Raw genomic sequence first — 16,954 nt, forward strand, 5'->3', positions numbered from 1 at the left:
CTGGCTGGCTAGAAGGGAGGATAGTTGCATGAAAGCTGCAGTTTCTAGGTGCCAAAATCCGACAGTGCTATTTCTCTCTTTGACCTGTCAGAAAGCAAGTGTGGCTTATGAGACAGCCTGACCCCGAGATGGCTGCAGATCTTGCAAGTTGAGGTTTGGCTGCCAATACATAGCATTAAAACATCAAAAGGTGACGGGCAGAATGCTTGAAAAAGTTTCAGCTACTGACAGTTGCTTGGGGTGCATTCCAGTTCATTGGCATTTAGCTCATGGTACCTCTACAGCCGGGGAGCAACCTTAAGCAAATCAGCTTTGGTCCTGCTCCAATAAGAAATTTCTGCTCGAACTGCATGGTCTTACCCCCTCTGAATGGTAACACAAGAAACCCTTACTGGTGCAGCTTGGATCTGATGGCACAGTTAGCATTGGACCTATTTCGAGGCATTCATGTTGCGCTTAGTTCATCACATTAAGACAACAATAGGTAATATGTGGATTTATTATTAAGGCTTTGTGTGTGAAACTCTCTTCACACACTAAACACACATACATGTGTGTGTGTGTGTATATACATATATATATAAATATTGCATTACAGATACTTCTTCAGTGACCACAGGAAAAAATAAGAAGAGAAGAGTGGCACTCAGGGCCAAATTCAATAAAGAAAGGCACTTTTATTGTGCAAAAGATCATTATAACAAAACAAGTGGGAACATAAAAAGCATAGCTGACGCATTTTGGCAGAACACCTTCAACTGGACGACAACAAACATCCATGAGCTTCTTTAGAAAGAAGAAGAAAAAGTCCTTTCTCGCTACTTTTCACTTCTAACGATCAGACTGCTACCCTTCTAATAGCAACCAGAGAAAAACAGTCGCCATTTTTATCTCATGAAACATAAACATAATTTTAAAACTTCATAAATATCACTTCATATACACCAGGGAACAATATCATAATCATGATTGTGTTTCATATTCTTCATAAAAGTGAGTGTATCAATTGATAAACTGTTAACATAAGAAATTGGATGTAGCAACATATCATTAAAACTCACAATTCATATCATATAGATATAACCTTAATTTCGAGTGACATGAACATAATAGTCCATGGGTATCCATAATTCATATTTGGAACCTTTGTAAAAAGTTATTTTTCTTTCAGCTCCTGAACTGACCAGAAATTCAGTTGGTACTAGATTGTTTTCCTAAAGTGACACATGTATCGTTGAAGCATAGATCTAATGCTTCGTTATCACGGATCCCATTTTTCATACTGTTACTCGGACCCAAACCTTTAAGTGTGGGTGAAATCACTGTATCATTTTGTAACATTATATTACTCAAACCAGATCTTAAAATGTAAATGCATAAGTCCAATTGGTCTCATTTAGTGACACCAGCTACACGTCTCAAAGCTTCAACTCCTTATGCACTATCCCTATCTTTTAAGTTTGTTGGTTATTATAGATTCATTTTCTCAGAGCTCATAATCACAGTCATCCCTTTTTAATCAAAAAACATAAGTCAGAGTGCATAATGCCTAAAGTGCAAAATCTGAATATCATCCCATTAACTCAAAAATCAATATTGTATAGCTTATAATTCAAGTTACTCCTTTGTTATAAAAGCCATAACTCAAAGTGAAAATGATTAAAGTGCACAACCTAGTGTCAATCTATTGTCTCTTAGCCCAGAGCAGCAGTTGCTATCATATTTCTAGAACTTTAATTTTAATGTGGTATGTGCATAATTATGACAAGATCTCAATGTCTCAATATTCAGAGTCACATTTTACATCATGCTAGTCAAATCTTATCTTAATGTACATGCACATCACGTAGGTTAATCAATTAATTTTGTCTTATGTTCCAGGTCCAAGAACTGCAGTTTCTCCAATATTAACAATTTCCTCAAAGGCGCTGTGTATGAAATTCAATAATAGATCCATCATGTCATGATTCATAGTCACAGTTATCTCCTTGCTATCAGAATCATATCTCAAAGTGTAAATGCTGAAAGTTCAAAAAGATTAGTAAAGATCACTCTTCCCTTGTCTCAAAGTTATGATCTCTTCCATTTACCATTATTCTACATCAAAGTGCATATACTTCAACATCATATTTATCAAATTGTTTGTGTGCAAAAAGTGATGTGGATCCATTGTCTCATAGCTCAAAGAAATGATAATTTCCATGTGACTCGTACTTAATACCACAAGTATATGTACCTCTAGGTCAAATTTGTGTGCATTTTTTAATATGTCATAATCATCATATTACTCAAACAATATCCAAAAAGGTCACATGCATCGCTTTCCCATGATTTAAATATCTCTGATAAACCCTATAGCCCTTCAAACTTACCCAGCAACTTTGACTCTTTTACATTTCATAGGTGAAGTGTTATTTGTTGTGTTGTTTCCAGAAATGTTTCAATATTGGATAGCTACTATCTTGATTACATAGACCCTTAGAAGTTGCGCAATTCTTATTTTCACTTTCTTTAGTGTACTATCAATTTACTTTTTATAACAAATACATTCTAGTACATACACAACACATTCTGTACTGAATGTTATGCTTTCATTTATAGGTATTCGCTTGCCTTCAAATGTTATATATTCATTTTTTGTTAGAACCATAGGTACAAGCTTTACATGGCACAGGTTTCCAAAATCCTACATTTCTTTAGATAGCCAATTTCTCTGATTGGTCAATTGGTTTAAGTAATAAGTTTAAATATTGGGTCAAGTGGCACATTAAAGGTTCATTGGCCACATTTGTTCATTGTGGTCAATAGGGATAGTGGGGAAAAAATAAAACATAATTCTTTAAATAGCATATTTGGGTATAACATCTAAAGGAGGAAAAAACTTACCAGTGCAAGAGGCTGCAGGTGCAGGAAATGAGAGCAGCCACATACTTGAAAGGAGATTTCTCACTGGCCCATCAATTATGTGACCTGCAAGGACCTTGTTTACACCATTCCCTTCCCTAGGTGGAATCAGCCTTCTGTCATGTAGGGTTGGTATTATTTTTAGTTTAATCATAGTTATTAAATATTGAAATCTTCGATCAAGAAATTAAAGTAGGTGGTATCAAGTGAGAAGTGTCAACCAGTATTATCTTATGAAGGTGACATAAGGATACAAATGTCAGACGTGGTCTGAGTAAAGGAGTGCTAGTGAATGGCAGGTGATTACTTAAGTCAATAGTTTCCACATAGGCACCAAGTCAACCCATACACCTAATCCAATCACTGTTATACCCATCATGCCACTCTACCCCAACCACCTAATTATAGCCTAAACAAATCACTGCATGTTTCTAGCAAAATGCAGCCCATCAAAATCATACAATACAGCTATTACTGATCCATAAATCAGCTCTCCGTGTCCAGTGCCATGGCACCACTCCAAGGCTCATCTCAGGAGTCCACCACATGCAGCATTTGCAGTGACCAGTCACTAACCCCACTTAAACTGTCAACAGTTACACACCCAATTAAGCAACAAGTCACCAGCAGGTGTCCTATTCTCATTCAGTACTAGCAAAACATCACACAGATGTTACACTCCCCCAGTCAAAAACAACCCCAAACATCTGTCCATCACAGCCAGTCATTATAACTGACAACTACATGATAGTTCCCACAGAGTCAAATGCAAACCCAAACCATAAGAAAAACAACACACTCACCGCTAAATTCGTCTTTGACAAATCAGGATCTACTCATGCCCAGGTATCATGTGACCTCATAGACCTCTGCTCACTTCATTTACTTGCTGCTAAAATAATGTCATGGGTTGTGAACCTGTTGCTGAGGTTATGTTTAACCAGTAGACCCCAGCTTGAATCATGCTGAGGCCAAATATGCTTTTTGTTCTGTTGAGGTACCTAGAAAAATTGAGTTGTTAATAATGATAGCAACTACTTCAGGGCTAATCAGCAATTTTCTAAATTTGCTGTAAAATATTCACCATATAAATGTTCACTGCTTTTAATAGTTTTCCACAGTCACTGAGTACAGTGTAGGCTCAAAACTACAAACAGCACAATACCAGTCAAGCCACTGCAGTGACATACATGTTCAAATCATTTTAAACATGTATTTTACATGTGTTAATGTCTTGGCTTCCAGCCCACTTGGCACAGATGTTGTGTCTGTCTTCCAGACCTCCTTTAATCTAGGAATTTTGGGCCGGATGAACACAGAGCAGGGTGCAAACCAGTTGGTTTGCAAACTGTCCTTGATATAGCAAAAGATGTACCAATTAGTTGCATTGCAAATGTGCATTCGCTTGAGGTCAGAAAACCTCCTGCCTCACTTATGCAAAATGTCTGCACAGGACATGGATGGAGAGTTCCATCTCTGCATTCGCTTTACCTGCACGTTAACATTTTTAAAGAACAGTTCCAGTCCCTTTAAAAAAAAAAAAAACATCCCTGGACTTCCATCTGTTCCTCCTAAGGCTTTCCCCCAACGTTCACAAGATAGAAGCTGTCCCAACAGGGCAGCTTCCACTTTGAAAATGGATTACTATCCCATTTCTAGTATCAGTAACCAGTCAGTTGTTAAATCATTTGTCCAAATCATTGCAACTTCCAATGAGGAGAGGGACACCTCTTTCAAAGACCTCGCACTTTGTGATTAGGAATGTGTGGCAAGAGATGAATAGACTTTTCCTGCTCACAAAGTACATTAAGGGCTATATGTATCAAAATTGTAAATTGCGAATACCTAATTCCGAATTTCTGAGAATCGCAATTAGGTAATCGCAATTTACAATGTATGAAACTCAAAGAGTTTCAGACAGCGATTCCTAGGGGGTCGCAAATTGCTCTACCTCATTAATATGAATGCGGTAGATTGCAATTTGCAACCCCCTAGGATTCGCAAAAAACATGGGGATGGTGGCCTGCTGGGGTCAGCAGACCACAATGTCCGTGATTTCTTTTAAATAACGCATTTTTTTTTGTAAAGCAGCTTAGCTAAAAGTAAAATGAAAAGTTTTCTTTTCATTTTTTAAGACCAGGCAGTGGTCCATGGGACCGCTGACTGCTCTTAAAAATACTTTTATAAACATTCACAAAGGGTAAGGGGTCCCTTGGGGACCCCTTCCCATTTGCAAATGGGTTTCCACCTACTTGAGGTAGGTGTTAATATACAAATGTTTTGCGACCGCATTCACGGTCACAAAACATTCATACATACCGCTAGGATTCGGTATTTGGAAGGGACGCCTTAAACACGCCCCTTCCAAATACCGAATCACAAACCCCTTTTGCGATTCGGTAACAGGTTACAGAATCGCAAATTTGGGTTTGATACATGGCAAGAGCACTTTTTGTGTTCGCAAACGGAGAATCAACCCATTTGCGAATGCAAAAACTCTTGATACATGTAGCCCTAAGTGCATTGTGACCAGTTCTTATGTGGTTGCAAAGTAAGGTGATTTTGTAAATCGCAGGTTTTGTGACTGTAAAACACTTTGCAAATCCCACATTACCTAGGGCATAATGTATTGCAGAGGTGATTGATTTCACCCTATATGCAGTGTCTTTTTTAGCATATGGAAAGCTAATCAAGATTGATTTACATTGCTGCTCATTTTGTATGCGAAAGTAATGAAAATACATATTCTCCATATCAGAATCTTTGTATAAAAAGTCATGAACACCCTCTACAATGAGTAAGTCACCTTCATGGTCACTAGATCCTTATCGTCCTTTTACCTTGAGGAGCAAGACCTCTTAGAAGACTCCTCAAAAAATGAATATACAGCCTATTTTGTGTGCTTATATAATGACATAGTTTTTTAAATAAAGGGGTCATCAGCCCTAGAAAGAAAGAGCAGCACAATTTGCTTATGTGACTGCTGAGCCATTGTGATGTATCTGTTTTTTTTGTGCTTTTTTGCAGAAGTACGGGCACTCCATCGCCCCTGTCTCCAAGCCCTTCTCCTGTCGGTTCAGTTGGCTCTCAAGATACCGTCTCTAGTACAAGAGCTCCCTCCCCCACCTCCATCATCAGCATCCCTCAGCGGGTCCACCAGATGGCGGCCAATCATGTCAGCATCACCAACAGCATCTTGCACAGTTATGACTATTGGGAGATTGCAGACAATCTCACCAAAGAAAATATGGGTGGGTAACATTTGGAACCTACTCGTTTCAACCAGCTTGTGGTAACTTCTGTACTATGTAGTGACAAATTAAGATGTAACATTTTTCATTTGATCCTATAAAATGTTCCTATTTTTGCATGCCGCTTTCACATTTGCCATTGTACTTAAAATGTAAAATAGTCATTAAAAGCTCCTCCACAAATATTAACAGTAACTCTGAAATGTCTCATCATACTCAAATGTCAATGTGAGCAAAAATACTGCCCCCTTATCAGGGCCGGACTCTTGGGTGATTGGCCACGCTATATAAATCCACTTGATTGATTGATTGAAAAGGACTGATGCTGAGAATGTGGAGGGCACCTCACCAGAACATGCTGTGCTCTCTGAACTTCTCCAACTGCACCTTAATACGCTACTAGCTGCAATCACTGTTTCTAAAGAAGCACTGGAAACCAAAATAGACACTGTGGCACTTTATGTAGGGGGTCTTCTGAGCAGATCACAAAAATTTCTTGCACCAATCACATCTCAACCCAAGGAAAATTGAGTACATCTATGGAGGGGATCGAAGACCGTGCCCTAGATGCATGTCGCGGTCAGCTGCCTTTTTTTCATATGGTATGGATTTGCCCAGTTTTACAAGTCTATTAGGTACATATTATCAGACACTTGGTGGGACTCTGGATAGACAAATAGAGGAGTCACCTGAGATTTGTCTTTTGAATTAGTTTTATCAACTGAAAGCAAAGAAAATAGGCAATAAACTGATAGACCTCCGCCTTGCACTTGCTAGGAAGCAGATTGCTAGGTCATGGAAGGCGAGAGGAGGCCCTACCTACCTTAGATGGCAAACAGAGATAGAATACAGGGCTAAGGCAGAAGAAGTTGCTGTTACGAGAAGAGGCGAGTGGATTACACAGATGGCCTCTTTCTGATATGTGGAAGGTAGTGACCCAAACCTTCACTGAATAGTCTAACTCACCCAGGTCCCAAAGAGATATCTCTACTGAGTCTGCAGAAATCATAGATCGGTGTCCCCATTGGCATCTGCATCCCTAACAGCCTACGCAAATACTAATACCGAGACCCGTAACGGAAAATATTTCCTGATAAAAAGGTGGTGAAAAACCTGTCTGTGTGATTGTTTAGTTGCCATATTCGTTTATGATAGAAGAACATAATTTCCATAATGTTTATGTATACTCACTATCAAGGAACATACATCAAGTGTATGACAATGTGCCATTAAATGTATTCTATATGACTTAAACAATAAAAAGAGGATTTAAAAATCCCTCTGAAATAGATTTCTTACTGTTGTTAAGAGAACTACATACCAGTTTTTCTGTTAAAATATTGTAGAAAATGTTTCCCTACTAACTATTGTCCCTCTCCTCGCTGCAGTCTGAAAACCTGCAACAGCATCACCCATGTCCCTCTGTAAACTTCTTATAAAATGTCTGAGAAGCCCCAAGCTGCTTGGAAAGTGAAAGAGCACATGGCACGCTGAATATTGCAGGAAAACATGTTGTGCCTGCAGTAGGAGAAACTAATTAAAGAAAATAGTGCTTACAGACTAAATAAGACGTACTGTGTAACAACAGAAGTAAAAGGGCCAGTCCTCATGGGAGGTTACAAATGTAAACAAGGCGGTACTAAGGAGGGACTAACAAGCCTATTAACGAATCAGAAGCCAGCATTTACAAAGGACAATGGCATAAGCCAATGAAAAATATGGGCGGAGAATGGCCAGAGCTTCAAGTCCATACTCGAAAACAGCATGCCTCCCTGAGCAGCACATGCGCTGCCCAGGCTCGACCTAAAAAGGCTGAAAAAAAAGGAAAGGAGGTAGAGAAACACGTAAATCTGTGACAAACAATGCAGGGATAAATAAAAGCTGCAAAACTCAGATAAAGAAACAAAGAGATGTAGGGTGATGAAGAGAGAGGCATGAAGTGCATTCAGCAGTGGGCTCTTTATAAAAATCTTTAGGCCCTTTCTCTTATTTTATTTTCACAAATTAAGCACTGCACGTTTGACAAGCTAGTTTACCTCACAAGAAGATGACAATTTGGATATATTGGTGTTCAGCCAAATTAATGTGCCGAAGTCTGCATTAATATTCAGTCGAAAGCTGATACCTTGTTGCTGGAGTAACATTCAAACACTGTTTAGGCTCCAATGTGTAATGCACGACTTTGTTATAAAATTATTGAAAACTTGATATGAAGCAATAATTTATCTTTTTGGTCCACAGATTTCTTCAACGATCTTGACGCATTAATGGGCCCTGTCACCTTGCACAGCAGTATGGAGCACCTGGTTCAGTACACGAGGCAAGGACTTCACTGGGTACGGAGTACCGTGCTCCTTTCATAGTGACAGTATGCACCTCAGCAGGACCCTAAAGTCTGCCCCGGGTTAGCCTGCTATTTTGGACCCACCAAAATTCGGACCTGGCCTTTAAAAGGAGAGGGATATTTATTCAGCTTTGAACAATGATGCATTTCAAGGCTAGAGACGGGGCCTCGCAGTGAATGATATGCAATCAAGCCGTTTTCAAATTCAGCAATCCCACTACGTTCCCAACTCAGCCACAAAATTAATTTTCTAGATTTAAACACCCACGGTCCTGTACTGTAACTCACCTGTTTTACCCTAGTTTTGGAAGAGGGTCTGCTGATTCATTTCCACATGAGCATTGTACATATATTCAAAGATATCCATTCAGTGCGCGTGGTTAAGAAAGAGAAGAAAGACAGCAGTCAAAATGGAGGACAAACTATTTTGATGGCTCTAGTGACTTTGTAAAGCATCTATTTCACATATTTCTGGTCCTAGGCATCTGAATCTCACTGCTTCTCTATTCCCGCCCGGACTTTTTATAAAAACAGTAAATACATAAAAAATATTTGAGGACCCACATACTGAAGCCATACTTCTGGGAAACTAAAGGAAAGCTACAGATTGTGTGGGGGCGAGTGGCATAAGCAGGTTAGAAAATGGTATGGCAGAGAAAACCTTTCCTGCCTTGTAATATTGTTTTCTATGTTTCTAGTTTACCATCTCACTTGTATGTACTTTTCCCCTTTATCACACAGGATGTCTCCTGAAAATGAGTGGAGAATATTTTGAAGAGAATAATAAAAAAAACATTTATTGCTGAATTTGCTATGTCCCTAGATGTCATTGATGTGCCTATGCGTGTTCACACGTTGCAGATCTGCTTCCTCTGTCCTTGATAATATGACAGCTAACATAGCCTCTCTCCTGGGAATGTATGAGAGAAAGTGCTGGAACATAATTGGGAAATTGACTTATTACTTTCTTTTGAAAAAGGCTATCTAAAAACAAACTTGTTATAAAGCTCTGGAATCCAGCTTTGGTCTAAAAGCCTCATTCAGAGGTGAGCAGTAACAGGACATCCACAGAAAACATCAGGCGTCCCATCTCCCCAACTTAGAGGTGGGGAAACCACTGTATATCTGACAGCGGGTACTCCGCATTCATGACGAGCCAGCTGACAAAAACATTTTCGATCATCGTGTCAGAAGGCTATTTAGGAGTGTCCTTCCAGCACCATGTTGACTATGGTTTTTGTGCCCAGTCCCTTGTGGGAAAACAACGATCACTGTTCCCCCTAATTCAGTAAGAAAATTCCCAACACTTCAGAAAAATACTGAGCATTTTTCAAAAACATGATTTGTCTTTACAAAAAACTTCACCTGACCCATCATGCAGTCCTGGCATGAATGGATGGCAAGCAGCCAGCTATTTCACCAAAAGTGCTGCCCTCTTGCCAGCACAATCTCTTTTGGCAACCACTCCCCACTTGTGAGCTGGGAATTTAATACATGGCAGATGAGTCACGGCGGGCCAGGCGAGTGTGGCTCTGCCACCACAGTTTGAAGCTTGCCCTCTTGGCTCTAATAGAGGGCATTAGTGAATTAGCCTTGCATAACTTTGTGGATGTGCGTGTCTCTTGGTGTATCAATTCTGAGCCAAATGTCTAGAAACAAGTTAGTGTGGATGGGAATTATTTTGAGTGGCTGTAGATGAGACCTCAGAGAAGTTTAAATAATTTTTTTCTGTTCAAAATATTTTATTACGTTTTTGACAAAAGAGAACATACAAGAACGAGCTCTAAAAAGGTACAAATAGATATCATGTAAAACAATAGGTGAGCAAATAAACACTATATATTATAAAGAAGCATCAGGAATAATTTATAAGGTACCTTTAATATTAAAATCATATCCCTGTAAGAGAAATGAAATGGGGACAAATTCAAAACTCTATATACTATAAATTTATAGAGCTACTAAAGTTAAGTGTTAAACCTATACATGGAAAGGTAATAACTATAATACAACTTGCTTAATGATTTAAACCTAGATAATCATCAATTGGTTTACAAAAGGTTTGATAGTTTGGAGTATTATGAATGATTCCAGATAAAGTCAAATTAGCACCTCTCCTAATAAAAACGATTCAAGTCCACCATGCATGAACTAATAATAATGAGGCATTTTTCCAATTAGTAGTAATTGATATTTTGTCTGTCAGCGCCATGTGCACTATTGAGTCCTCTGAACATATTGGTAATTCTGTTGTTGCCTGTCCTGTAGAATTATAGAATGTGTTCAGGTCTGGGATTCAGCCTTCTTAAAGGGCTTGGTGTTGGAAATGCTAAACAGAAACTGCAGCATGCACTTCAAAAGGCCCAGTCCCACAGTGTTAGTTGCCATATGTGATTCCATAGAGCTAACGTCCCAGCTTTGCTTAAAAGATTGCGTTAACACCAACAAAGAAGGCCATAAAAAACCTATTCCCTTGGTTTCAATGGATCTTGCGCCCTATTTAAGGCTCACAAATTGTCTCAATCTCTTTCGAAGGTAAAACATATTTGCTTACTGGATCTAAAAGGTGAATACATTCACATTAGAATAACATGATATATATAGAAGGCCTCTGAACATTTGGACCTGTACTCTAGGGTTGTTTTATTTTTAACATTAAGTCTGTTGCAGCTATGTTTTCCATATGCCAGGCCCTGATAAATGTGGCATATGTAGTGATTAAATGTCAGAAAGTGCATCAGTCAGCCAACTTTGTTCAGGATGTGTACAAACAAAATTGTGATTAATGTACTGTTTTACAGAAATATACTAGATTTCAAAATCTGTATGACGCACTTCTAAATATATTGCTGGAAGAATAGTTGTAAGTTAGCAATATAGATATATATTTATTAATGTATGCGACGTTTCCATTAAGAATAAATCCTACATACCTGTTTGCACCGTAACTTTCCTAATTTACACTCATCGATTTTTTCCCTAACCTTTGCGGATCTTCTTTTTGCTATTTCTTGCATCTACTTGGGACTCCCCCACTTATTTTTTCAAAAATAGCTAGAACCAACTACAACCTATAAATTATACATTTCAAAGTTGAAATGTATTTATGCAGTTATATAAATAATTGTCCAAAGTAAATAGCTAACAATGTGTTCAAGGCATATGAACTGCAGAATTCATACTTGTGCATAGATCGCCATCTGGTGTTGGGCTCGGATGTTTGCAGTCTGTTGTTGTCATGGAAGAAGTCTTTGTTGTCACGAGATAGGTGACTCCTCCCTTGGACTACAGTGCGCATAGGCATAGACTCCATCCTCAGATTGTTTTTTTCCGCCATCGGGTTCGGATGTGACTTGCTGCGCTCCGGTTCAGTACCGTGTTTCCAAATATTTTTCGACGCGCAACCATCACCACTCGACGGTATTGTTTCGTTTGCATGCCTTCAACGCGCTAACTCCCAAATCCTCGATTACGGTCGTCAACGCAGGGCCGCTGGGCCTATCAACGCTATTCGGGCCTACGGCTAATGGAAAGGACTCCATTTAAAAAATGCCCCCAGTGTGGAGCTAAATTCCCACACAGTGACCACCACAAGGTCTGCAACCTTTGTCTATCGCCAGAACACTAAGAAAAGGATTGCCAAGCCTGCGCCTCTTTTCGATCCAAGAAAACCATCCATGATCAACGGGCTCGTGAAACGTTATGGCGCAACAGGCTGCACCGGTGCCAGAAGACATTTTCGATGAAGGCCCTGACGTTCCAGAGGCAGAGGATTCGGAGGAGCTCGACATCGTCTCCGAAGCTGGCCACTCTGACTCCGATAATCACATCACTCCAGGTCAATGAGTGAGTACAAACGTGCCTGTCCCTGCCCCACCCAAAAAACAGAAGGCTCCGGTCAAAACTTCGCCTGAAGACCTTAGTCGAGACCGAAAGAAAACTTCAGAAGCCCCGCTTCCGGGCCCGGCTCCGAAGACAAAGAAAAAGCCTTCGGCAGCTCGGGACCGAGCAAGCCGCATATCAGTACCCAGAAAACACCTTTGGTACCGAAATCGGGCATACCCATCTCCATTACGTCCAAAAAGGCCTTGACGTCGAACCCTTCGGCGCCGAAAGACCATAAGGCCTCGGAACCGGAAAAACACCGAAAATCTTCGGATCCGAAGAAAAGCTCCAACTCAGCACCGACTTCGAAGCCAAAGGAGCACAAGACTCCTCCTACGGCTACAGAGACCAAATTAAAGCCACGCTCGGAACCATAAAAATTGGCATGGAAAAAAGACAAGCAAGAAGAACTGTTTCAGCCAGATCCTGTTGATATAAAATGAAAAACATTACATGTGGACCCTAAAACAGGCCATATTGTTATTCTTCCAACAAAGAAGAGGAAATCTGATACCTCACACACACCTGAGGTACCTGTGAAAAAGAGAGACTTTGCAACTTCACCCCTGAGACAATCTTCTCCTATTCTTCCTACTAAACCTTTGTCTCCTATAAACTCTACCATACACTCTCCTAGACTGTCTCCATGCTCACCCTTATCACCACAGGATTAGGATGATTTAGGGGATGGGGTGGACATGGTAAGGATCCCTTAGATGACCCGGATGATGGTGACTCTACCCCACCACAGGATACCTGGGATGATTATGATGACCCAACAGATCCTCCAGACCTTCCTGATCCAGACCCATACCCATCTAAGCCATCTCCTCAGATGACAGTATAGGATTTAGTCAGCTCATTAATAGGGCTGCACAATATCATGGCGTGGAACTACATTCCGACCCATTGGAGGAAGTCTTCCTACCGGACACTTTTGCTCAGTCACAAAAAGCAATACACACATTGCCAATGCTCAAAGGTGTCATTAAACATGCACCAGACATATTTAAAGACCCTGTCAGGGCCAGGATTCTCAATCCTCGGATTGATAAAAAATATAAGCCTGCCCCTAAAGATCCAGTATACATCAAAGGACAACTCCCCATAGATTTCTTTGGTAGTGTCCCGTGCAAATTCCCAAACATCTGGTGATGCACCACCCCCAGATAAAGATTCTAAACTCCTGAATGCATCAGGTAAACGAGTTGCCTCCCAAGCAACCAACCACTGGAGGATAGCTAACGTTCAAGCACTACTTGCTAGATATGACAGGGCTCACTACGGTGAGCTTGAAGACCTTATCCAACACTTGCCTGACCAATACAAGGCCAAAGCCAATGATCTGGTCCAGGAGGGCAAGTTAATTACAAATCCATCCATCAAAGGTGCCCTCAATGCAGCAGACACTGTGTCCAGTGTCTTACTCCGCAGACATGCATGGTTACGCATTTCCGGGTGTAAACAGGAAGTGCAAACAACTATTTTAAATCAGCCGTTCGATCAAGGACACCTGTTTGGCCCAGCTGAGAACACAGCTCAAAAAAAAATGAAAAAGGACACAGACACTGCAAAATCTATGGGAGCCTTATAATTTCAGACCACACGAGGTTCCTTTCATCACTCCTTCTATAGGGGCTGATCCAAAAACATTGGTACAGACACTACTTCCTACTCCTACACAAACATCCCCCAACAAGGGATATTTTATGGGAGGGTACAGAGGAAATAATAACAAAGGGAGAGGTCAAGGTAACAACAACCGAACCTCCCTTACTACCAAGCAATGACTTCCCTCTGCTCCCGCCAGACCATTCCACTCCGGTCAGAGGAAGACTATCACAGTTCCTACCTGTCTGGAACTCCATCACTACAGACAAGTGGGTAAGACAAATTATTCAGTATGGTTACTGCCTGGAACTTACCAATACTCCCCCAACTATACCACCCAAACAACGTCCAATTTCCAAGGAACATCTAACGCTTCTCAAACAAGAAGTTCTATCACTTCTTCAGAAGCATACAATAGAACCAGTTCCCCTCCAGCATCAAGGTACAGGGGTTTACTCCCTTTACTTTCTCATCCCAAAGAAAGACGGTACTCTCAGACCAATACTGGACCTCAGACCACTCAATGTCTACATACAATCAGATCATTTTCACATGATCACTCTTCAACAGGTCCTCCAACTGCTCCAACAAGGCGACTTCCTTGCCACTCTAGATCTCAAGGACTTCTACTTCCATATTCCTATACACCCTGCTCACAAGAAATATCTAAGGTTTGTAGTGGACGGTCAGCACTATCAATTCAAGGTCCTCCCATTCGGAGTGACCACAGCACCCAGAGTCTTCACAAAGTGTCTGGCAGTAGTAGCCGCCAACTTGCGAAGTCAACAAATTCATGTGTTTCCATACCTGGATGACTGGCTAATAAAAGCCAAGTCATACAGTCAGTATGTTCACCACACTCACCAAACAATTCATCTGCTCCACAACTTGGGGTTTACGATAAACCTCACCAAATCACATCTCCAGCTGTCCCACAAACATCAGTATCTAGGGGCCACAATAGACACTTCCAAAGCCCTTGCATACCCCAATCCTGTCAGGATAGCCAGTATGCAAAACCTCATAACAAAATTTCAGCCCCAACACTCACTACCAGCTCGAGTGTTTATGCAGCTCATAGGGATGATGTCCTCTTGCATTTTCATAGCACCTCATGCAAGACTTCAGATGCGCCCTCTACAGAAACGCTTAGCACTTCAGTGGAACCATGCTCAAGGTCAGCTCTCAGATCTGGTGTTGGTAGACAGCCGCACACATCACTCTCTGCAGTGGTGGAACACACAAAATCTTTCCAGGAGGCGGCCGTTCCTAGAACCAGTTCCACAGATAGTCCTAACAGCGGACGCATCGCTCACCGGCTGGGGAGCCCATCTCTTAAACCATACAATTCAGGGCAGGTGGACCCATCAACAAAAAGTGCTCCACATCGAATTGCTGGCAATATTTCTAGCATTAAAATCCTTCCAGACACATCTCATCAACAAAAGTGTCCTTGTCCGCACAGACAATATGACAGCAATGTATTATATACAAAAACAAGGAGGGGCACATTCTTTGCAGCTTCCTCAACTAGCGCAAAACATATGGAGATGGGCCATTCCACAAAGGATACACCTTCTAGCAGAACATCTTCCAGACGTACACAATCAGATTGCGGATCTGCCCAGTCGTCAAACACAGCAGATACACGAATGAGAACTTCATCCTCAAGTTCTTCATCCATTTTTTCAGATGCAGGCCACCCAGACATAGATCTGTTCGCCACACACTCAAACGCAAAATGCCCAACCTTCCCCGCCAGGTATCCACACCCATTGTCCAAGGACAATGCGATATGGATGAATTGTTCAGGCAGATTTGCGTACGCTTTTCCGCCACTCCTGCTCATTACATTAGTAGTACGCAAGCTCAAACAACAGTCTCTCAAAATAATCCTAGTTGCTCCAACATGGGCCCGGCAACCGTGGTTCACAACACTCCTGGAACTCTCAGTAGTACCACACCAAAAACTACAGCTCTCCCCAAAACTTCTCACACAGAACCATGGTGAGATAAGGCATCTAGACCCAGCTCAACTGAACCTGGCAATATGGGTCCTGAAGTCCTAGAGTTCGGTTACCTTAACCTCCCACCGGATTGTATGAACATCCATAAAGAAGCGAGACGCCCTACTACTAGAGCTTGCTATGCAGCCAAATGGAAAAGATTTGTCATTTACTGCAATAACTACAAAATTGACCCACTAGATGCTTCAATCCAAAACATTATTTGCTACTTACTCCATCTACAAAGATGTAATCTAGCATATACATCCATAAGACTACATCTGGCTGCCCTTGCCACTTACCTACAAAAAAGACAACATTTGTCATTGTTTAGGGTGCCTGCTATCAAAGAGTTCATGGAAAGACTTAAAAGGATCATTCCTCCCACAATCCCACCCTCTCCAGGGTGGAATTGAAACATTGTTGTTACTAGGCTCATGGTTCCTCCATTTGAACCTTGACACAAATGTGAATTGCAGTTCCTTACATGGAAAGTAGCTTTTCTAGTCACGATCACCTCTTTCAGAAGAGTAAGTGAGATCCAGGCTTTAACCATACAAGAACCATTCTTACAAATACATCATAACAAGGTGGTTCTCAGAACAAATCTGACATTTTTTCCCAAAGTAATCTCTGCTTTTCATCTTAATCAATCTGTAGAATTACCTGTTTTCTTCCCAAAACCAGATTCTGTAGCAGAGAGAGCACTTCACACACTAGATTTCAAAAGAGCTATACTTTATTACATTGACAGAACTAAACCCTTTAGAAAAACAAACAAACTCTTTGTAGCTTTCTCACCAGCTCATAAAGGAAACCCCATCTCCAAAGCTGGAATTGCCAGGTGGATAGTCAAATGCATTCAAATATGCTACCAGAAAGCAAAACGCACATTAACAATTCCCCCTAGAGCGCTCTCAACACACAAACTAGGGGCTTCTATGGCATTCTTA

The 16,954-nt window shown here is 40.9% G+C and overlaps 1 protein-coding gene across 1 annotated transcript in view; it reads left to right on the forward strand.

Annotated features, from left to right (window-relative positions):
- The window catches only part of AFF3 (ALF transcription elongation factor 3), a 1,727,663-nt gene extending 1,718,359 nt beyond the window's left edge, over positions 1-9,304 (forward strand). The window contains exons 20-21 of the mRNA XM_085622771.1: positions 5,932-6,155; positions 8,397-9,304. Of these exons, the coding sequence (XP_085478897.1) occupies positions 5,932-6,155; positions 8,397-8,518 (346 nt within the window). The 3' untranslated portion in view covers positions 8,519-9,304. The remainder of the gene's footprint in view (positions 1-5,931; positions 6,156-8,396) is intronic.
- Positions 9,305-16,954: the final 7,650 nt, after the last annotated feature.

This window comes from Triturus cristatus, chromosome 8 (genome assembly GCF_964204655.1).
Source record: "Triturus cristatus chromosome 8, aTriCri1.1, whole genome shotgun sequence".
Lineage (NCBI taxonomy): Eukaryota > Metazoa > Chordata > Amphibia > Caudata > Salamandridae > Triturus > Triturus cristatus.